This window comes from Orcinus orca, chromosome 1 (genome assembly GCF_937001465.1).
Source record: "Orcinus orca chromosome 1, mOrcOrc1.1, whole genome shotgun sequence".
Lineage (NCBI taxonomy): Eukaryota > Metazoa > Chordata > Mammalia > Artiodactyla > Delphinidae > Orcinus > Orcinus orca.
The window spans coordinates 124,167,701-124,191,443 of record NC_064559.1 but is presented as its reverse complement, the minus strand read 5'-3'; the positions used below and the strand labels follow the sequence as shown (position 1 = coordinate 124,191,443).

Genomic DNA, 23,743 nt, shown 5'->3' with positions numbered 1-23,743 from the left:
AGTGGTAGAGTTTCTCTTCATATTTGCCAGCATTATTTTTCAGCCATTCTGCTAGGTGTGTGATGATATATCTTTGTGGGTTTGGTTTGCATTGAAATTGTAAGTAATAATGAACAACTTTTCATGTACTTATTTGCCATCCCTATAACTTTTTGATGAAGCATCTGTTCAAATCTTTTGTTTATTCTTTGAGTGATTTGTTTTCTTATTATTGAGTTTAGAGAGTTCTTTAATGTTCTAGATACTAGTCCTTTGTCTGATAAATGGTTTGCAGATATTTTCTCTCAGTCTGTAACTTGTCTTTCATCCTCTTAATAGAATCTTTCACAGAGCAAAAGTTTTAAATTTTGATGAAGTCAAATTTATCAGTTTTTTCCTTTTTTAGATCATGCTTTTAGTATCAGATCTAAGATCTCTTTGCTTAGCCCCATAAGTTTGTGACTCCTTTTGAGTTACTTTTGTGTAAGATGTGAGACTTAGGTCAAGGTTCTTTTTTTTTTTTGCCTATAGATGTACAGTTGCTGTGGCACCATTTGTTGAAAAGGTTATTTTTTCTCCATTGAATTACTTTTACATCTCTGTCAACAATTAGATGGGCATATTTCTTTGTTCTTTATTCTGTTCCATTGATGTATTTTTCTATTCTTCCTCCAATACTGTACTCTCTTGATACTGTACTTATGTAGAGAGCCTTAACAGAAGAATGACTCCTCCCATTTTTCATTCTTTAACAAAATTGTCTTAGCAATGCCAGTTTATTTTCTTTTCCATATAAATTTTAGAATAATCTTGTCCACATCTACAAAAATATCATTCTGCAATTTTGATGCAAATGTGTTAAATCGCTATATCAGTTTTGGGAGAATTGACATCTTTCCTGTTGTTGAGTCTTCTAATCCATAAACACAATATGTCTTTTCATTTATTTATATCTTCTTTGATTTCTTTCATCATCATTGTTTAGCTTTCATCATATAAGTCCTGTTTTGTTAGATATACACCTAAGTATTTCAAATTTTTTGAGTGATTATAAATGATACTGTTTTTTTAATTTCAGTGTCCATGTATTAATTGCTCATATGTAGAAATACAATTGACTTTCTATCTATACTTATTTTGTATCCTGAAATTTAAGAGAGAGAGAGAAAGAAATGTGTGTGAATTCCTGGGGATTGCTGCATAGACAATCATGTCATCTACAAATAGGGAGAATTTTGTTACCTTTCCAATCTCTATGTCTTTTACTTCCCTTTTTTCCCTTGCTGCACCAGCTAGAACTTGAATAATTGTGGTGAAAATAGACACACTTCCCTTGTTCCCAGGCTTGGTGGGGGAAAATATCCAGGCATTCACCATGAAGTATTAATTGGAGGTTTATCAAGTTGAGGAAGTTCCCCTCTATTTCTGTATTTCTGAGAGTTCTTATTATGAGCAGGTGTTGAATTTTGTCAGATGCTTTTTCTGCACTGATTGATATGATCATGTGATTTTCTTCTTTAGCCTGTTAATATGGTGGATTACACTGATTTTTTAAAAAAAAATTGAATGAGACCTACATCTCTGGAATAAACCCCACTTGATCTTATAAATGGGGAGTTTGCAAATATGATCAAGTAAAAGATCTCAGAGTGAAGAGATTATTCTGGATTATTCTGGTGGGTTCAGTGTAATCACAGGGACACAGGAGGAGTCAGCTAGACAAGAAGGTGATGTGATGATAGAAACAGAGATTGGATTGAAGCTGGAGGACGGGACCATACACCAAGGAGTATGGGCAGCCACTGGTGGCTGAAAAAGGCAAGGAAACAGATTCTCCCTTCATAGTCTCCAGAACCAACCCTGCCAACAATTTGACTTTAGCTCAGTGAAGCTGATGATGGACTCCTGACCTCCACAACTGTATGAAAGTAAATATGTGTTCTTCTAAGCCACTAAGCTTGTGGTAATTTGTGATAGCAGCTTTGTTTAGAGAAGAAACTAATACATCTGTGTACATTGTATACATTTGGGTAGATAGTCAGTAAATATGTACAGTAAGATACACAGATCCTAATTTGAACATGTATATTCCAGACTTCTCTTATTCATCATATTTCTACTTTGGAGTATTTGATGTAGTAGAGTTGCATGATTGACATGTTATTTAAGGAAGAAGAGCGTGATGTCAGTGATGAAGCATGAATAAGTAACAGGTTGAAGTTACTTATACATTGCTGCAGCAATGTATAAGATGAATAGAATGGAGGGAGATTGTAGTCAGAGAGGCTAAAAAGGAGACTACTACTAAAATCTAGGGGACGGGAACTTGTCAAAGGGGCTGGAAGTTAGACCGAAGAATTAGAGATGGGCACCAGGTCATTTCAAGGAAATAAATCTCAGGCTTTGAAGACTGACTAATGATATGAGAAATGAAGAGCGTGATGTCAGTGATGACGTAGAAGCATGAATAAGTAACAGGTTCATTAGGAAAGAAAGAGGATTAAAAAGTTTTCTAATAGGTTTTCATCTGTCGAAAATGACTGAACAAGTTAGAGGGATTGCATTCTTTCAGAAGTGAAAAATCCAGTCAGTGCTTTTTAGATAATGTTAATTCTAAATCTGTGACTTTAGGAAAGCTGGTTCGTCGCATCGTGCTAGTCCTTGAACACCAAAGTGTACCCAGGTGTGGATTTCTATGCCTTGAAGAAATCTTCCTCTTAATGTCACCAGCAGTAAGAGAGATGTTTATTAAAATCCTTGTGAGCTGATGAATTTATGTATTGGCTGATCAAGACATCCCTTTTATAACGGACTGACATTTTATATTTACATTTTTTCTAGGATATAAATAAAGCTATTTGCAAAACAACCATCAGGTGTTTTTCTTCTACTTGAAATTCATATTCTTAAGCTAAAAATACCATTCTGCACCCAAAATATGTCTTCTACCAAATATCCTCAAAGTTCTTAAAATGCTGCACAACCATGCCTCTTTTATTACTGAGGCAAGTCTAAACTCATCCTTCTCAGAGAGAGCCTGTAGAATATATATAGTATATAGACGGGATCAGGCTGCTTTTTTTTTTTTTTTTTTTTTTTTGCGGTACGCGGGCCTCTCACTGTTGTGGCCTCTCCCATTGCGGAGCACAGGTTCCGGACGCCCAGGCTCAGCGGCCATGGCTTATGGGCCTAGCCGCTCCGCAGCATGTGGGATCTTCCCGGACCGGGGCACGAACCTGTGTCCCTGGCATCGGCAGGCGGACTCTCAACCACTGCGCCACCAGGGAAGCCCCAGGCTGCTTTTATGATTTGTTTTATTGAATATTCACTGTGTGATACTATGCTGACCTCTGGATCATGATCCATTGAAGCTTTCATTCATTAGAAAGGGATCCTTGAGGGACAGGTATGCAGTTCCCATGGGGACTTTCAGCTCACAGAGATCCTTTACTTACGGGAACTGATATGATGTTGTTATTGTTTTTATTTTTTAAAATCCTCCTGAGGCAGTAAGAACTCAGAGCTTAAATCTGGATTCTGCAGGGAGTTCTGTATTTGCAAAGTAGAGCTTTCACTTTGAAGTTATCTTTAAGAAAGCAATGTTGTGGCTGAACTCTTTTGTTCCTAAACCCATAAATCAGAAATTGCCCCATTCTGCTTTATTATCCTAGATATTTTCATCAACTTCCAGTAAGTTGGATATTTTTCAGCATTATAATTTAGTTATAAGCCTTCGGTTATCTGCAGTACTTCTCAGCTATTAAAGTGTGTAACATTCATTTGGGGATTTTGTGAAATGCACTTTCCAACAAGCTCCCAGGTGATAACTATGCTACTGGTCCACCAACCACATTGTATAACAAGAGTCTGTGGCTCATTTTTACTTGTAGATATCAGCTTATACAACATTTAGTTTGGTGCTTATGGCATTTGGTTAGTTTCGCAATTGGATTGAACAACAATAGAAATTAATAGTTCAACCACTGGTTTTTATTTCAGGAAATTACTAAAAATAAGATGAAGAAAACCTGTTCAAGAAAATGGAAAAGTGCTTAAAAATGTCTAACAATAACTGCTTGGGTTTTAAATTATAATTTATTTATAGTATTTTTTTAAGATACATGGGCTAGGTCAAGAAATATGGATTAAATTTTTTTAATAATCTTTTTTGAAGATTTAAGAACTTGTCTTTCCTAAAATACAGTACTTAAATTTTGAAATATTGTGAACAAAAGAACTTAATAATAGACAATATTGTGATTTGTTTTTTAAACTAACAAGCACATTGCATAGGTTTGAGTTTGCACTGTTTATTTGACAGTCATATTTTTGCAGTAACACTCAGTTATATTGCTTTTCAGTATTTACTGTTGCATCATTTGATCCATTTATTGACTCTCAGTTGGCATTGAATCTATTGGCTAAGCAAAAATAAAATTCTAATATGGGTCTAAGTAAAAAGGATAAGGTATATGTAAGAATTTTTGGCAACGATGGCATCAGAAATTTATCTTGAAATACTCATATCAGTTACTGAAGATAGAAGATTGAATGGTTTTTGTTTTGTTTCCTTTTTTTTCTTATTAAAATGTTTTATTTGTTGACTGAATAATGCTAGTTCTATGTTTCCTGTGTAAAAGGGTTAGAGTTGGAAAAACAAAATGTAAGCCATAAAGCATTAGGTTTACTTATAAAGTTTGTACTTTGGTATGATACCAGTGATCTAGGTCCTAATTGTGGGGTTCTATCCCTAAATGAGAATTAGCTAGTTGAATCTTTTTGGGAATTCCCTAAGTCATTTTTTTCTCTCCTTGTGTATTTCAGAATCAAGAACTTTTCCCTACACCCTCATAAATTCTTTCTAAGCATCTTCCTATTAAATCTTCCATTCTTACTCTCCAAAGAAAGAGTAGAACTCCTTGAATACCTGTCTCCTTCCCACCCCCTGAATCTTGGGTACTGCTGTCTAGTCTGTCTTCCTTTGATATCAGGTTAGACCATTTCATTAGTCCAGTTCTTTAAACCAGGAACTACTCTGTTTCCGAAAGAGCCCTGGGGCAGTGGAAGGAGGCACACAGGGCAGATTGGTGCTCAAGTCACAGCTAGAGGAGGCCTAGGTTGAGCTAGAAAGTTGGTTGGGTTTCTATATGAAATGACCAAATGGTGGCTTTGGATGGACACCGGGGTCAGGATTAGGTCATATGAGAAAAAATATGCGTTGAGGATGGAAGAAGTGATGAAGAGGAAGAGTTAGGATGGTGTGGAGATGGGATTCGGTTACAGTCAGGAAAGTGAGAGAGAAGAGATCAGCCACAAACAGAAGCTGCTGCACTGTGGCTGCCACTGTGTTCTGAATTCAAAACCAGGAATATTTGTAACAATGCAACTGACCTGACTTTCTTTAGAGGAATTTTAAAAGCAGTTTTTGTGTTTTTTTTAAAGACTCATGAAGGTTTTATATCAGAATTAGCTATGACTTGGCTCGTAATGAGGCGAAGTTAATTAGTTCTTTCCTTATGTCCCAGGCTTGGCTAGCCCAAACCTGACTAACCTAGGGCCAGGACATGGCCAAAAATAATGACCCTAGCACTGGCTACTTATCTCAACAAGACTCCGTTCAAAGTTACTTCAAAGCACTTGTTCTTTTTTGGTAGAGGGTCGGTTATGTCACGCTCTCTTAGAAAATGCACTACTTTACTGGGGGATTTACTTTGAGTTGGTGTGTTAGCATCACAGGATTTGATTTTTAAATGCTGAATACTTAAAAATACATGTTTTACTTCTTCTGTTTGAGATGAGGCTTTTAAGGAGTAATAGACACCACAATAAAAGCTAACGTGGTTTCCACTGTCATTAAAAAAGATATTTGCGTGAAGTGCTGCTTTTTCTTAAGGAGCACTTGAGTACAGCATCGCTCAGCAACACATAAATCAACTTTGACACCTTATCATCTGTATATTCAGGTTTAAATGAAGTCTTTCCAGTGATGGGACAGATTGAGTCTTTTAAACTGAACAAGTGAAAGGTGTCATGTTGTCATCTTCATCTTTAGGTTGGCAGCAAGTTTATAACATTTTGGAATTAGAATTTTTTTCAATTTGTCCTCTTGGGCCTCCAGCTTCTCAGCTTCTGTTCCCTCTTCATGTTTTTTATACCTAAATATCCTTACAGGGTCTTCTCTTCAGTTCTGAGATCTAAGGTAAGCCCCTTAGCATGGTACGCAGAGCTTGCCAGGAGCTGCTTCCCTTCTCCTCTTCTCTGAAGCAGAAGGGCTTCAGCCAAGCCAAACAACAGTTTTCCATACATGCTGCGTTCTTTGATATCACTGTTTCTTCAAGCCCACATTGTTTTTTTTTGTTGGGGAATACTCTTGCTGACTAAGCCCTGCTCATCTTTCTAGATAATGTCTGGATTCTCAGACAACTTCAGTCTGATTCTTTCAGTTTGAGTTAAGGGCCCCTTCTCCTAGGCTCCTAAGCAAATCTTGGTCATAGGGCTTTAATATTGGATTTCAGTTGTTTACTTTTCTCATACTAACCTCGGAATTTCTTTTTTTGTAATTTATTTTTATTTTATTTATTTATTTTTTATTCATTTATTTATTTTTGGCTGCATTGGGTCTTCGTTTCTGCTCGTGGGCTTTCTCTAGTTGCAGCGAGTGGGGGCTGCTCTTCATTGCGGTGCGTGGGCTTCTCATTGTGGTGGCTTCTCTTGTTGCAGAGCACAGGCCCTAGGCACATGGGCTTCAGTAGTTGTGGCTCGTGGGCTCTAGAGCACAGGCTCAGTAGTTGTGGTGCACAGGCTTAGTTGCTCCACGGCATGTGGAACCTTCCTGGACCAGGGATCGAACCTGTGTCCCCCGCACTGGCAGGTGGATTCTTAACCACTGCGCCACTAGGGAAGTCCTGGGAATTTCTTGAGGGACAGGAATTCTGTCTTATCTGTTTATCCCTGTCCTTTCTGGGTGTTTCATGTAGCTGATTTTTTCATTATCTGTGACAGGGCTGAGTTTTCTTTCCTTGTGAAGAAGTAGTTCTTTATTACTGGGGGGTTTTGACCAGAGGCCCAAGACCTCTATTATTTATAAATTTAACAGTTGTTTTTTTGAAGTATCCATACTGTGCCAAGGGCTGTGCTTTTGTTTACTACTACTGGAGGGATATAGATTCAAGCATCATATAAAAGGTTATGCTAGATGTAACAGTAAGTGAAAAAAGTTTGGAGGAGCAAAAAATTAAAGCAAGAATTTTTGAAGATACAAAGTATCAGGAAGGCTATTCCATGGTTTTATGAAGATTTCCACAAGGGGAGAAAAAGTTAAGAAGAGTTCGTTTTGAATACATATTTTTACAACTGGTATAGAAAAATTACCTCATCAATTTATGTATCCTAAGCTCAGGAAACACTCCACACTCCTCAGTAGTTTGCTTCCAAGAAGCAAAAAAAATCTGCCATGATAGAAGGTAGATACTGCCATACTCCTTAGTGAATTGGTGTGTGTGGATTTCTGGAATTTTAATTTTATTCATATATTTAAAAAATTCACCAAATTTTTATTTTAAAATTTAATGTATTTAGAAACATTCTTTAATCTAGTTTCAATTTTAGAACAATGTTAGGAATGAAAAGTCAGTCTTGTATGTGGACAGCGTTTTATATCTATAGTGGCTATCTATATCTGTATCATATCTATCTCTACATCTATATCTATATATCTGTATCCATATAGGCTGTATCAGAAATTATATCTAAAGGTATTTCTTTTTCTCTTTTGCTTTATTTGGAAAATATTGAAAAATGAGCAAAAAGGAAAAGAAAAACAAAATTTCTTATTTGAAAGTAGGGTAGGATATTATATTTAAAATAAAGAAAACCCCTCAACCATTCATTTCTACCCTATGCTGTTAACATTTGGGCACTTCTTCTCCTGACTTCTGAAGATGCTCTTGTTAACACAGTGTAGTCATGTGCTGCATGCTATCTTTTATGATAGCAACTTTAAAGGTTCCTTTTCAGAATTACTCTATCTTTGTTCTGCTTTGAGCTATATTTGTATTTATTTATTTTCAGATCATTTATTTTTTACAAAAGCAAACAAAGCACATTGTTTTTAAAAAGAGTAAAAAAGTGTAGACATTATGTAGTAGAAAGCAAAATTTTCCTTTGTCACTGTTCTTCAGGGTAACTCATTAATATTTTGGCATATAATCTTCTAAATAACTGTGAACTGTGAATTGTAACCTTTTTCCCTTTTGTTTTTGTTTTTTAATAACAGGGTCACACTTTCCACACTCTGTCACTTATATTATTCATTCACTAATGCTTTATTTCATAGCTACTCTTCCCTGTCACCACATGTGAGTCCATCCCAGGCTTTTTACTGACTACATAATATTTCACGGAATAGATCTACTGTAATTTAATAAGCTGTTGTCCATTAGGGTGTCTCCATTATTTTGCTATTAGAAATAACATTGTAACAAGTGTTTGTATCTTGTACACAAGCGTGTATTTCTGTAGTGTAATACCTAGATATGGATTTGCTTGGTTGGAGGGATTGCATATGTAAAGTTTTGCTGTAATTTAAAGGATAAACTCTTCTTCAAGACTTTCAACAATTTTTAACTGTAAACAATAAAGTTCTGATTTGAGAATAAACATGGTTTAAAAGGAAAGACGGATTCCTGTTTAAAAGGAAAGATGGATTCCTTTCCTGAGGGCTCAATGAGACAGTACATTTCAGGGAGGGTTATTTGTTTTTCTCCTCATGTTTTAACCTGGATTTTCTGTGATATGTAGAACCTTTGAGAGAAAGTATTACTCGGTCTCCCTGCTGCTTTACAAAAGAAATCTATGTTCTTATTGGTGGCATCTCCCTGATAATGCTATTATTTCATTGCATGTTGGTATTCCTTGTGATGAACAATAATGTTTTTGGTTGAATTCTAATCTGTACAGTATGGTATAGTACAGAACAAAAACTGTTCTGTGGGGTAATTTATCTTAAAAGAAATACATGAAGGTGACTCGATCAATAAAAATAGTAGCCCCAGATTGTCATTTTACTTACACATTTAAGTTCTTTTCTTATAACCTTGAAAACAGTTGTAAATATGTCTTGTTTGAATAAAGGAAAGCTTATAGATGAACGTCAAATACATTTTCTTTTTCCAAAAGGATCATCTAATTGAGGCTATAAACCTTATTTTTAGGTTATAAGAGTGGGTTTGTAAAGTTATATGTTCATGGCTTTTCATGATACCACATACAATTAGGTGTTTGGTACTTTTTTAAGGTACTATCTCCATCTAACTTAAGTTTATTCACCACATCTTTGAGTCCATTTCACTCCAGCTATTTTTACAGATGTATCAAATTGCTATTTGAGAACTATATTACAGATTTCAAATTCATGTTTAAAAGACAAATTGGCTCACTGTCTTTATGGCTGTGGAATTTGTCTTAAACACTGGGAACCTTAATAGTCAACCCATGTAGGGCTATATAGACATATATTGGAAGAAGCGTTTTGTATTTAATATATAACTTTATTTATTTTTTGAATTTTATTTTATTTTCTTATACAGCAGGTTCTTATTAGTTATCCATTTTATAATCCCAATCGCCCAATTCAGCACACCACCATCCCCACCCCCCTGCGGCTTTCCCCCCTTGGTTGTTCTCTACATCTGTGTCTCAATTTCTGCCCTGCAAACCAGTTCATCTGTACAACTTTAAATAATTTATTTTGGCATTCAGAAAATGACTTTATTTTTCTTTAAGACTTCATAATCTTTCTAGTCTGATCTGCAAATGTCTATCTGCTAATCTTTTTGTCTATAAGATATACTTTTGAGGAGGTGATACTCATTTATTTCAAAGATTATTTTGTTTTTTTCTCCTTTTTACAGGAAACAGGCATCGCTGTGGGTCCAAGGAGACATTTTCCGATCCAAACTGAAAAATAGACCATCCAGTGAAGGAAGTATTAATAAAATTCTTTCTAGCTTGGATGATATGTCTATTGGTGGAAACTTATCTAAAATACAAAACGTGGAGAGATTTGGAGAGGTGAGTTTTTTCCAGGAAGATTTTCGTGTCTCCTTAAGACTAACGTTCTGCATTTCTTTGTTTCCCAATTGAACACATATAACATAGCCACATCTCTTCTCTGAATGCTGCAGTACTAAATTTTTAGGCATGGAGTCAACACCTATAAAGCAATAATAAAAGCAAAGAAAGCAATTATCCTTAAAAAGAAAAAAGCTGTAATTTAAGGAGTACAATTATAAAGGAGTCTACTCTGGTTTGGAAAATACTTACAAAAAAGAAATAGAAAAGCAAACTTTCTCTTTTAAAATGGAAATAGATATCAACAAGAAAAATCTTAATGGGACAGTTGGATATTACATACCACAAGTGGTACATTGAAGCCTCAAATTCATGATTTCTAAAGTAAGTCCAGAGTTGAAAACATAATCAGGGGCAACTTTTTTTTTTTTTTAATTGAGACTCCATTATAAACAAACCACTTTAAACAATTGACATACATCGTCTAATTTAATCTCCATAACTACCTGGTGAGTTAGTCAATATTATCTCTATTTTATAATAAGGAAATTGAATATTAGAGAAGTTCTCAGTGTCAGAAACATGATTCAGTCCAGGTCTATCTGATTTCAAACCCATATTTTTTTCTATTATACTTGCTACCTCAATAAAAATGATAGTGATTCACTAAGAATTAAGATCATGGGCATTTTTGGAGGTAGAAGCAACCTTGAAATAATTTGTTCTAGTTTCCTCTCTTGTGTGGATCAGAAACCCGGGTCGCACAAAATTTTTTACTTGCCCAAGGTTACAGAGTTTTCAAGTAGTGGGGCCACCTTAAGAGCTGGTAGTCTGACTCCTAGTTTAGCTCTGTCTACCACAGTATGCCTGAGGTGAAGCTAAGCACCTAGTTTATATTTATATTTTTATGTCACTAAAGGGGCAAAAAAGCTATTAAAATATTTAAGTAGCCAGTGTAGGTTTACATTCAATTAGGCAGTGACCCATTAGACATGGACAAGGACCTTGCACAAGCTTAGCCCTCAAGGATGGAAAGAATGCATCATAGCTCTGTTAGGTCAACAGTTGGCATCCCAAACAGATTTTTTTTCACCAGGAAAGATAACAAGCGTGCTCGGAGATAGGGAGTGTTTTCTTCAAGAGGAAGGATGGGGACTGCTGGAGGAACTGAGTTTTCAACCCTGTGGTATGTTCTCCAGGACAGCCACTGATGAAGTGGCTAAGTTTACTGGTTTGAGTCATCTGTCCTGACCAAGCATAAATCTTATTAGCCAAGGTCGTGTTGATGTTCAGAGCCCTTGTAGACCTTTTCTTGTCTCTGTGTTATGGTTTGGCCTTTTCAAAGCAAACAAAAAGATCTGGACTGACATTTTAATGAGATAATGTAGCTAAACAAGAACACTTTGTTGCTCTGGTCAGCATTTCCTCCCCAGGTTTGAGTTCAAGTAAATAAGGCTTTTGAGTTATGACCTCTGAAGAGGCACATATGAAACCCATCCATCTATCTGAGAAATATATTTATCTTGCAGGAACATAATGCTTTTTATATCATAATCTGTATTAAATTAACATCTGGTAGTTGGAACATTTCATTCTCATACTTTTTTAGATCCCAGTTTGTTGAACTTGAGACTGATTAACATTTATTTATCACTGGAAGGGTGATGAATGCAATATGATTGAAATTTAAAATAAGTCAGTTTGAAATATGAGCATATATTCAGATGTTGGCTGTTTTACCTCGTTCCTATTTCCCACCCCCCAAATTAATTACTTAGCTCTCATTCAGAAGTGCTATTATTTTTGAAATTAGAGGACAGAAATGAAAGAGTTCAGAAATACTAGAGAATGATGGTGTGGTTAAGATTGTAGACAGTGACATATCTATGGGTTTTGGACGACTTTATAGTTAGGTGATGCTTTGTGCAAGTACCTCTTCTGATTCTGAGCCTTTTTATTGCTATGCTTATCTGGTGCTGTCTCCATGAATATGGGGAGTTAGTTTACTCAAGTGAGTGTAACAGAGTTAGTGATTCCTTTATCATTCTTGTGAATTCCAGTTGGGAAAATACGTCAAGAATGCTGCAAGGGTTTTAATGTTTCAAGTTCTATACCAATGTTCAGGATAGAAGCCCATGGAAATCCTGGATTTATTTATATACAGAGAAAGTACAAAAAGCCAGTGTTCTTCTAGAGGTAGTTTTTTTTTTTTAAGTCAAAAGCAGAGATAGCAAATTATTTTTTGATTTCTATGCCTATAGGAATTTTCCTGTGATTGGTTATTAGGAAGCTTGGGAAGCTCCGTAGTTACCTGATTTGGGGAGCTTGAATGTATAGTTTTTCAGTGCTTACGGGGTGGGTAAAAGGAAAATAATCAAAAGTATGAACCAGAATGATTCAGGCCATAGTAATGGAGTAGGTTGTGGCTTTAATGAATTCTCTTCGCCCACTTAGAGTTATGAGAAATCTTTTAAAAATAGAGGCTTTTCCTTTATTGAACCTGGTCTTCAGTGCTGGGCTAGGAACTATGAAATGTACGCAGCCCATCCTGTGGGTCTGGAGGGGGCTCCCTGCTTCACGGCCCTGCCTTGCACTGTCCTTTTCCTCCATGGTCCTTACCTCGCCTTCCTTGCTGGGCAATACGCTTTGTAAGGATGGAGGCTTCTATCTGCCCTCATCATAAGTCTATTCCTAGCCCACAGGGCCTTCGTAAATATTACCTGAATGAGTGAAGGCTGACAGTTTCACAGAAAACAAACAAGAATACAGACATGAAACTGGTAATAATCCAAGCAATCCAAGGGTAGCACATGCTCAAATATAAAATAGTACCAGCAATAAGTGCTCATTTTGACATTGAGTGGCCTTAGGATCCATTCTGTATTGGGGTTATTAAAAAATGGCTTTAAATGGAATTGAATGCACTTTATTTAAAGTGCCAGATGTATAAGGAGTTAAATGAGGAGCTTACGGGGCAACAACAACCACCTAAATGGCACCTACTATGTGCCCGGCACTGTCCTAAGCACTTTATTACATGGATTAATTTTAGGCCCTAGAAGAGCTGTATGAAATAGGCACCTTTACAAGGTCCATTTCACAGATGACATAACTGAGGTAGAGGAAGTTAAGCTGCCTGCCCAAGATCACAAAGTACAGAGTGGAGTTGTCATTTGAACCCAGGCACTCTGGCTCCAGCGTTGGCCTCTGACCCTGAGGCCTCTCACTGTACTATGCTGCCTCTCCACTGGGTCCTCTTTGTGGCTCTAGTGCATTGCATACAGTCATTTTGGACATAACCTTAGCCAACATGTCCTAATAAATTTCTCCTGGAACTGCAATTGCTTTTATCTTTTTCCTACTCTAGGGTGATAGTCCAGTATTAGCACACCAGTCAGTGTGTACTCTTGAGTTAGAGATATTAATTAGATACAGGTGCTGCTGACGTTTAGCCATGAGTTACCATGATTTATAAAATCCTTTGCCCATGAGCAGGGTACATCCTTAAAAAAATCTATGAAGTAAAAATTAAATCTCTAAGGCCCTACTTTTAAGCACCTTTCTTTCCACTCTTAGGCCCACTAAGGCATTCCAGGTCCAATCTGAAAGCCGCAGGAATCCACCAGAGGCTATCAGTAAGGGGAGTGACAGTACACAGATTCACCCTTTGAGGAGCTCACCCTGGCTATGCTGTGGAAGGGGTGCTGGTGTCTGTGTGTGGCCCGGGGTTGGAAGGCCAGGGAGTTGGTCATGAGGCAGTGGTCCAGGTGACGAGGTCTGAACCAGTGGCAGGGAAAAGGAAGAGGAGACGAATTTGGGGAGCTCTGATAAATCCAAACTTTTTATTGATCAGAAACAATTTATGAAGGTGACCTCTTTGCCTTTCTCCAACTTTTACATCTCATAGGTTTAACATCTGAGAGATGAAAAGAATTTTAGAGATGACCCAGTCATTTTTCCTTGCCAAATCATTTAAATCTGCTAAAAATTCCATTTTTGTCTTTTTCTTTCAGTCCTTAGACTTCTATTTTTACTTGTTTCTATTTCAAACTCTCCTTTTATGTCATTTTTCTATTATAACTCTTCCATCTTTATTCCATAGTGTGCTATATTTCATTTAAAATATCTTTTCTTAATGGCATACACAATGGCCTCCCTAGTAGTTTTCTCTGTTACCATTTTATTAATGGTAACATTAGTAAATAAATTAATGTGTTGGTCAGTAACTTATCCAACTGAAATCTGTGGGCACAATTTAATTTATTTGATTTTGGTTTTCATCTTGTCTGCATATAGAGAACAACTGGTGGAATAAAATACATCTTCATATTTTATGCTATTTGTTCTTTAGCTAGACCATCACCTATAAATAACAATATCTTTAAAAATTCTCCTTCTTTATGTGTTTTAGTTGGCTCTATTTTCCTGTCTTTATGTAGGGCAGACTTGTATCCAGAAGAAAACGCACTGATGCTCAGACCCTCCAGAGGGCGGCAGGGGGTCTGAGAACAGACCCCCGTCCTTGGGGGAGCCAAGATATCAGGGTCTTCCCTGAACTAGGCTTCTTCACCATTGCCAGCAATCGTGTGGCTTTGTTTCAGGGGATCTGCTGCTTCCAGAGTAGCTGAGAGCAAGAGGGGGGCTACACTGGGACTCTGGGGAAAGGGGCTGGAGCCCAAGAGCACACAGAGGCCTGGGTTAAATTCTCGGCATTTATCGTTTGTGACTTTGTTCATCGTTAGTCATCATGAGGAATGAATTTGGTATAAAGAATGCGGTATAACAGTACCTGATGAGAAACATCTTCAAACTGCCCTCGGTCCCCCAGTTCTTGGGATTGATTTATGCCTCATGACAAATGGAACTCTATTTTCTAATATACTTTTCCCCACGCAGGCACTTGTGACCTAGTATATATTATAAGTGCCCTAATAAATACAGGGGTTGGTTATATTCCTGTCTGCGTGACTTATTCAGGATTCCAGGAGACCAAAGTCCTCTTCTATATAGTTTTTTTTTCTTTTTATAAAAATATTTTTTATTGAAGTATAGTTGATTTACAATGTGTTAATTTCTGCTGTACAGAAAAGTGATTCAGTTATATATATATATATATATATATATACATTCTTTTTTTAATATTCTTTTCTATTATGGTTTATCATAGGATATTGAATATAGTTCCCTGTGCTATACAGTAGGACCTCATTGTTTATCCATTCTATATATAAAAGCTTGCATCTGCTAACCCCAACTTCCCATTCCATCCCTCCCCAACCCCCTCCCACTTGGCAACCACCAGTCTGTTCTCTATGTCTGTGAGTCTGTTTCTATTTCATAGATAGGTTCATTTGTGTCACATTTTAGATTCCACACATAAGTGATATCATATGGTATTTGTCTTTCTCTTTCTGACTTCAGTTAGTGTGATAATCTCTAGTTGCATCCATGTTGCTGCAAATGGCATTATTTTGTTCTTTTTTTATGACTAGTATTCCATTGTATATATGTACCACATTTTCTTTATTCATTCATCTGTTGATGGACATCTAGGTTGTTTCCATGTCTTAGCTATTGTGAATAGTGCTACTGTGAACATAGGGGTGCATGTATCTTTTTGAATTATAGTTTTGTTGATATATGCCCAGGAGTGGGATCGCTGGATCATATGGTAATTCTATTTTTAGTTTTCTGAGGAACCTCCATACTGTTTTCCACAGTGGCTGCACCAACTTACATTCCCACCAACAGTGTAGGAGGGTTCCCTTTTCTCCACATCCTCTCTAGCATTTGTTATTTGTAGACTTTTTAATGATGGCCATTCTGACCAGTGTGAGGTGGAACCTCATTGTAGTTTTGATTTGCATTTCTCTAATAATTAGTGATGTTGAGCACCTTTTCCTGTGCCTATTGGCCATCTGTATTTCTTCTTTGGAGAAATGTGTATTTAGGTCTTCTGCCCATTTTTCGATTGGGTTGTTTGTTTTTTTGTTGTTGAGTTGTATGAGCTGTGTATTTTGGAAATTAAGCCCATGTTGGTTCATCATTTGCAAATGTTTTCTCCCATTCTGTAGGTTGTCTTTTCTTTTTATGGTTTCCTTTGCTGTGCAAAAGCTTGTAAGTTTGATTAGGTCCCACTTGTTTATTTTTGTTTTTATTTCTGTTGCCTTGGGAGACTGATCTAAGAAAACATTGGTATGATTTCTGTCAGAGAATGTTTTGCCTGTGATCTCTTCTAGGAGTTTTATGGTGCCCTGTCTTATGTTTAAGTCTTTAAGCCATTTTGAGTTTCTTTCTGTGTGTGGTGAGAGGGTGTGTTCATTGATTTACATGCGGCTATCCAACTTTTCCAACACCACTTGCTGAAGAGACTGTCTCTTTCCCATTGTATATTCTTGCCTCCTTTGTCAAAGATTAATTGACCGTAGGTGTGTGGGGCTTTTTGTTTCTTAATTTTGTAATTTAAATGTGTTTTGAATAACATTGTATATAACTATTTTTGTCAAGAGTTTGAAGGCTGTTAATCATTTACTAAGAATTTTATAACTCATATATTTTATATTCTTAGTCCTAAAAATGGCTAAAACTTCTTACAGTAGCCACAGAAATAAAATAAGGGGAGATAGGTTGAGACAAAGAAAACCATGATTTATATTTTAGCAGATATTTTTCAGACCTGTACTGTGTGTCCAGATCTTTTCCCCTCCCTCCTCCTTCCCCAGGTCCTGAGTTCCAGGCAGTTTCTCCTACCTTAATCCAATCTGTCCTCTCTCACCAGACCACTGCTGTGCCCCCCGCCCCCAGTCTTGATCTCTCTGAGTTACTCTCCTCACATTAATCAACTGGGAGGAAATATTTACAACACATTCAAATGAAAGTTTTTTTTATTTTAATGTAAAGAGCTCTTAAGAAATCAATGTGCAGCTTCCCTGGTGGCTCAGTGGTTAAGAATCCACCTACCAATGCAGGGGACATGGGTTTGAGCCCTGGTCCGGGAAGATCCCACATGCCGTGGAGCAAGTAAGCCCGTGTGCCACAACTACTGAGCTTGTGCTCTAGAGCCCACGAGCCACAACTACTGAGCCCACACGCCTAGAGCCTGTGCTCCACAAGAGAAGCTACCGCAATGAGAAGACCGCGCACCACAACGAAGAGTAGCCCCTGCTTGCCTCAACTAGAGAAAGCCCGTGCACGGCAATGAAGACCCAATGCACCCAAAAATAAATAAAGAAAATAAATAAATTTATAAAAAAAAATCAATGTGAAAACTCCATGTACACAAATAAAACAAAATGGGGGCCCTCATGGTTGGTAAATATAAAAAAATGTGCTACTTCTCTAGGAATGAAAGAAACACAGATGCTATTTATGCCTATCAACTTGTATGAGATTAAAGAAATGTATGCAGTATTAGCAAGGGTTTGGGGATTAAAAAGCTCTTAAACATTGCTAGTTGGAGTTTAAAATGGTGTAGCCTTTCTGGAGGGCGGTTTGATAACATGTAGCAAGAGACTTTAATCTAGCAATTCCACTTCTATGCATTTATCTTAAGGCAATAATAATAGGACAGTGTTCAGAAACCATATGTTTATAGAAGGATGTTTGTTGGAACTGTTTATAGTGATGAAAGACAGCAAACAGCCTGACTTAGGGCAAAATATATAAAATTTGATACATCTCAACAATGGAATTTTATGGAGCAATAAAACATGATAATGTAGAAGATTTTTAAAATTTACCCTGAAACACTTCTGTAGTATATTTAAGTGAAAAAGTAGGTTACAAAGCAGCATGTATAATTCAACCTCCTTTTGAGAGGAAGAAATGTGTTGGTGGGGTATGTATAGATAGCACAGGGGAAAGTCTGGAAGACTATATGACAGAATGCTAATGTGTTTTACTTTGATGGTAAGTATGTAGGTGGCTTTAATATTTTTTTTATCTCTTTTCTGTAGTTTGTTGTTACCTATGACAAACAAGTATTATATGGTAAAATATATATATTTTTTCTTTGGAAAAGACATGGTTTCCTTCTCCAGAGGTTGAGAGCTGGGACTTAATATATAATGTTTTCATTTTCTTTGAGAGCCAGTGTACCTAAGTAAACTCCTTAAGGAGCTTAAGAAAAAAATATATTAATTCTGGGTAGTTAGGTACATGGCTGGCTGTTACATCATTTTGTTGTTTTCTACGTGTTTGAAATGTATTATAATTTAAAATTTTTTCACCTTTAAGATTTACAATAAAGTGGGAGAAATAAACACATGTAAAGTAACTATAATATAAATATACTGTTACTTTCTTTAACTGTATATTTTAAAATTAATTTTTATTTTAGAAAATAATATATGACCACAGTTTTAGAAATAGCAAAAGTATTGAATTCTAATAAAAAATCAGTTCCCTATCCCACCTTTCTGTATCCCCAGACCCATTCTCAAACGGGAGAAACCTGTAAGCAAATTAACTGCCAAATTTCTAAATATCTTTTTTTTTTTTTTTTTTGCGGTACGCGGGCCTCTCACTGTTGTGGCCTCTCCCGTTGCGGAGCACAGGCTCTGGACGCACAGGCTCAGCGGCCATGGCTCACGGGCTTAGCCGCTCCGCGGCATGTGGGATCTTCCCGGACGGGGGCACGAATCCGTGTCCCCTGCATCGGCAGGCAGACTCTCAACTACTGCGCCACCAGGGAAGCCCTAAATATCTTGCTATAATGCTACTTTTAAAAGCTTCTCAATTTCGGACATTTTTCTATTGCCTCCTGGTTATGGTAGATAGGATTAGTTCTCCTACCTTGCTATCACCTCTACTTCCCCTAGCTTCCCAATATAGCTATATTATAATTTTTTGTTAAACCCAAATAATGTATACATTATTACAAATATTGCTCACTGTTGAGCTTAGTAGCCCACTATGACTGATTTCTTTGTTGAAACTCCTTTTTTCCCCCTAGAGTTATTTGCTCTTTTTATTTGTGTAGTTTTCTATATATCTGGGAAAAGAGAATGCTACTCTCCCCTCCTCCCCAAATTGTGCCAAGCAATTAAAATTTTTTTCAAAATCTCAACACAGCAAAAAAATCTTACCAAGTCCATTGTTTTCCTGAAGACACTTCTGCCTTCCAACCTGAACTAATTGTTCTACAGCCCAAATATAGAGTTCTGACCCAAGGCCTTCTCTTCACACTTCTCAGTTGGATCCCTAATTTTCCTGGATCTCATGTTGTCTTCTTTCCTTCTCCTGAAGCATATCCTATAATAGTTTTCGCAGAAAGATTGTCAGAGAGGTAAATTTTTGTACTTTTATTCTACTTTTACACTTGACAGATAGGTTGAATATTGCAATTTCAAGTTGAGAATTACTTTTCCTTAGAATTTTGAAGGCATTTTAGAGCTGAGAACACAAAGATCCTCCTAGTTGAATAGACAAACATGCTTTCCTGGCTTTCTCACTAAGGCACTCATTAGACAGTGAAACGGATTGTGGTGTGGATCCGGTCCGACCTTCAAGAAGCTCTCCTTGCCAGTCTTATGAAGGCTTATATACTTCTTGAGACCCCCTCATATTTTGGAGCCTCTTGGCTATGTGCTTGTCCTTCTGTCAGGCACACGTAACTGTGACCAACCCAGCACCTTGGGTGCTAGATGAAGCTAAGCTCAGCTTCTCAGGTGTTACTATCCTGCTTGCAAGCCTAGCCTTCAGGAGTGCCTGATTTCTGTTCCTACAGGCTTCCTTGGGTGGTAGTAGATTTCCCCCCGCTGGGATTGTATGGACAAAGATGAATGATATAATTGATTCCTCGGGACTTTATAGGTGGGCATCTCTTAATAACTCTAAGAGAACCCCCTGACTTTGGGGTTCCACGATCCTGTGACTGTTAAATCGGAGTTCTTTGCCGGCATGGCCCTTCCTGTGACCTTGGCTTGGCTTGCTTCGCTTGTACTCATTCTTTAAGACTCAGCTAAGGGATTGTCTCCTCTGGGAAGCGTTCATCTTCATTTCTTTTTCTTTCCTATTAGCTGTGTATTTTGTATGTCTTTTATTTTTTTTTTTTAAATCAGAGCTGTAGTGGTGAGGTGTGGTCTTTTTACCCAGGACATGCCTACTGAGCCCCAGATGAATCCATGGACCCCAAAATAGATGACAAGGAACAAAAAAGTGTTTTGATTCAGGAATGGCTGTCAAAAATGACTAAAAGGTCACTGAGGGAAGTGCGTTTTTGTACATTCTTCATCAAATAAGACTTCTAGCTTTAAAGAAGAGAGGAGACTCTTATGGCTAGAAATGATCTTAGCAAATTCAAACCTTTTGATTTATTTTCAGGTGAGGAAAAATACAATCTTTATGGTGGAATGTTAGTGTGCCGTGGCATATATTTTAGAAAGAACATTGTATCCGAGGACAAGAAATCTGATTTTAAAATCATAGCTCTGTCATGAAGAGTTTAGGGGAGCTTAGGCAATAGTCTTATCTTCCACAAGCACCTCCTTTTTTCATCTTTAAATTAAGGGTAATGGTGCCCTCCCCACCACCGCTCCCTGGGTTGTGAGAATTAAATGTGACCTGGTATGCAAAAAAGACCTGGTGTGGTACTTATATATATTTTTCCAACTACAAGACTTGGTTCAACAGGAAACACACTTTCCCAGTCTAGTAAGCTTGGAAAAATCTTGAGTGCTTTTAATAGTGTTAAATGATGTTAATAAGTTACTGTATAGATATCCTAAATTGTTTTGTCTTTCACTTATGTAAACAAGCTATGGAATTTGCAGTGATGGGTGCTGGTAGCTTCTGGAAAAATATTTGTACTGTATCTATTGAGCCAACCTATGTCTAAGCTATATTCAAAAGCATAATTTTGTCTGCAAGAAAGTCTCCATGGTTGTGGTCCGTTGTCACAGAGCTCCTTTTAATAAATTCTACCACATCCATACCCATGCTTCTTTGATTTGGAATTCGACCAGTATATTTAATTGGTGATTAGTCCAGCGTTCTTTAGTATATATGTGGCCAATGCTGAATTCATAGTGCGTTAAAACTATTTAAGATAATCTGTATAAAACATATCCATATACCGAGATAATCTACAAACTGTTAAGAAATCTATAGAAAGTAGAATTACTCGTAATGACCTTTCTGTGGAACATGAATTTTTTTCCAGAATAATTTAGAAGAGGATGAAGATGTGGAAATGAAAAATAATATAACCCAGGGAGACAAACTACGTGCCTTAAAAAGTCAGAGACAGCCACGCTCCTCACCATCGTGTGCATTTAGGTAGATCTATTTGAAACTTTTAAATTTATATTGTACCTCCATTTGTGGGTAGAATATTTAATCTTCTCTTTTGAATATCATTCTACAAGTACTATGTTTACCTCTCATTTTTTGGTTTATTACTATTTTTTGTCATTTTTAAAATTATTTTATCACTGCGGGGAGTAGCTAAATTTTAGAAGCTTATTGAAGGCAGCTGCTGCATCTTAATCTCTGGAATTCCACCTTAAACTGCTAAGCAGTTGGTTGTCTTTGGGACTCTTCAAAATTCCACTTGGAATGGACTCTTCTCCTGTGAATGGGTTTCCTGTCCTATGGTGAATTCTCACAGATGTGCCAAGCATTTGTATTTAATCTAGAGTGTGCAGATAAGTATAGTATGCCAAGCTTTTGTTATATCCTAACTCCTTAGCCTTACTTTCTATTTTTGAGAATTGAATAAGCAATTCTGTAAAGTTATAAACCATCTTGGTTTGGAGGTCTGAAATTACTCATCAGAATCAATTGATGGGACTTAACTTCTGACCACAACCTTTGAAATCTTCTGATAATTCAGATTAAGTGAAAAAAAAAGACTTCAGAATCAATGTAGGTACAAAAATCTGTAAATATCAAGATTCTTTATTGTAATATAAGGAATGGCAAGTCCACAAATGAATATAACCAGAAGTGGCTACTTTCCTTTGATTTTTAAGTGAGAGAAATGCATAGCAAGAGAGATGTTTTGCTACTGTGATAAATGTCAAACAGACTCCTCACAGGGAATTTAGTTTTATGTATTATCTGGGAGGATTATAACACTTAAGTCAGGTTGGGTCTGGTCATACCATTATCTGTGCTTTGGGTACTGGTTTCCTGCCCTGAAAAATGAAGGTTCGTATAGCTCAAAGTTGAGGTGATTGTTTTCTATAGTAAAATGGGAAGGTGGGATAGCAAGTTTGGTACTTAGTAATAATCACCAACTACCACTAGGAAGTTGAGGAAATGTACCATTTACTGAGCAGCTGCTATGGGCCAGGAATCTTGTTAGGTGCCTCGTTTGGACATGAGGATTAACCGAGTTAACACAAAAGGTGTGCACCATTACCCACATTTGTGTTGGTTGCTTGAGGTCAGAGAGGTTAAATCACTCCCTAGCTGTTATTCAAACCCAGCACTGTTCAAAGTTCATGCTCTTTTCACTATATATATTGTCTAAGTCAGTGGAAGTTTCTTCAAGATCAGTTTACATTACCAATTTTTTTTTTTTTTTTTTGCGGTACGCGGGCCTCTCACTGTTGTGGCCTCTCCTGTTGCGGAGCACAGTCTCCGGACGCGCAGACTCAGCGGCCATGGCTCATGGGCCCAGCCACTCCATGGCATGTGGGATCTTCCCGGACTGGGACACGAACCCACGTCCCCTGCATCGGCAGGCGGACTCTCAACCACTGTGCCACCAGGGAAGCCCACCAATCTTTTTTTTTTTTTATTCACCATTTTTTGTTTGAAACTCTAAGAAATTGCATCATATTGATTAAAATTAACTTCAAAGAGATTTATGTTTGATTTTTAAGAAATCATAGGGGGAGGAAAGGGTGAGTTGGGACGTAACTTGACAAATAAAAAGGCGAAAGAAGCCAGAGAATCTTCACTACACAAAACTTTAGAAGGTTCGTTCCAACATGGTGTTTTTCTTTTTCTTTTTATCCTCAGAAATATTCTCATTTTTTGGAATTTAGTTTTTCTTAAAAGCATCATGGCACCATGATCAAACATTTTTAACCTGAGTAGATGCAATACCACCTTCTGATGAAAAAGCATTTTGCTGTAAATGAAATTCAAGAGGAAACAAAATGACTAAAATAGATTTCCTGCTGATTCTAGGATTTATTTTATAAAGTGAATAAATACTAATATCCATTTGCAAGGTTTATCCCTCTTGCCCACTTAATAATTTTGCTGGTCTGACTCCAGATGATGTGACTTTTGGTCTTGGCTTAAATGTGTGACCCTGGTGTTGTGTGAACATTTGTCTTTGGTTTCTGTAGGTTGGAGGATATGAAAGGGCATCCAAGAGCAGTGTCCCAGCCTTCCAGGTACTGTCAACCAGGTTGAATTTCCAGTAGCTTATAAACAAATGCTACCCTTTAGATACATTTCCCAACCCTTAAGCCCATAGAAATAAACTGCCCACAGCTTTTCACTTTTAAAATTCCTTCCTTTCTGTTCTAGATTGTTACAATATGCTTTGTATTTAATGCTCACCCTGCAAAAATGTTATTTTCCTGAGGTGTCTACAGGGCCGTATGGCTGTGGGAATGATGCCAATGTACTTGGTGTGCCCAGTGCATGGTGGGATCTCTAATAAACTACAGTGGCTCTGCAACATGCCTTTCAAGCCAGTGATAGATTTTGCCTTGAATTTTTAACATTTCTG

General features: G+C 37.1%; 1 protein-coding gene across 5 annotated transcripts in view; it reads left to right on the top strand.

Annotated features, from left to right (window-relative positions):
• The window catches only part of CDC14A (cell division cycle 14A), a 180,824-nt gene that overhangs the window by 136,474 nt on the left and 20,607 nt on the right, over nucleotides 1-23,743 (top strand). For all 5 annotated transcript variants that reach the window (XM_004263082.3, XM_049708398.1, XM_004263081.2 and 2 more), the window contains 3 exons: nucleotides 9,891-10,050; nucleotides 21,212-21,327; nucleotides 23,355-23,402. In XM_004263082.3, coding sequence (XP_004263130.1) covers nucleotides 9,891-10,050; nucleotides 21,212-21,327; nucleotides 23,355-23,402 — 324 coding nt within the window. The remainder of the gene's footprint in view (nucleotides 1-9,890; nucleotides 10,051-21,211; nucleotides 21,328-23,354; nucleotides 23,403-23,743) is intronic.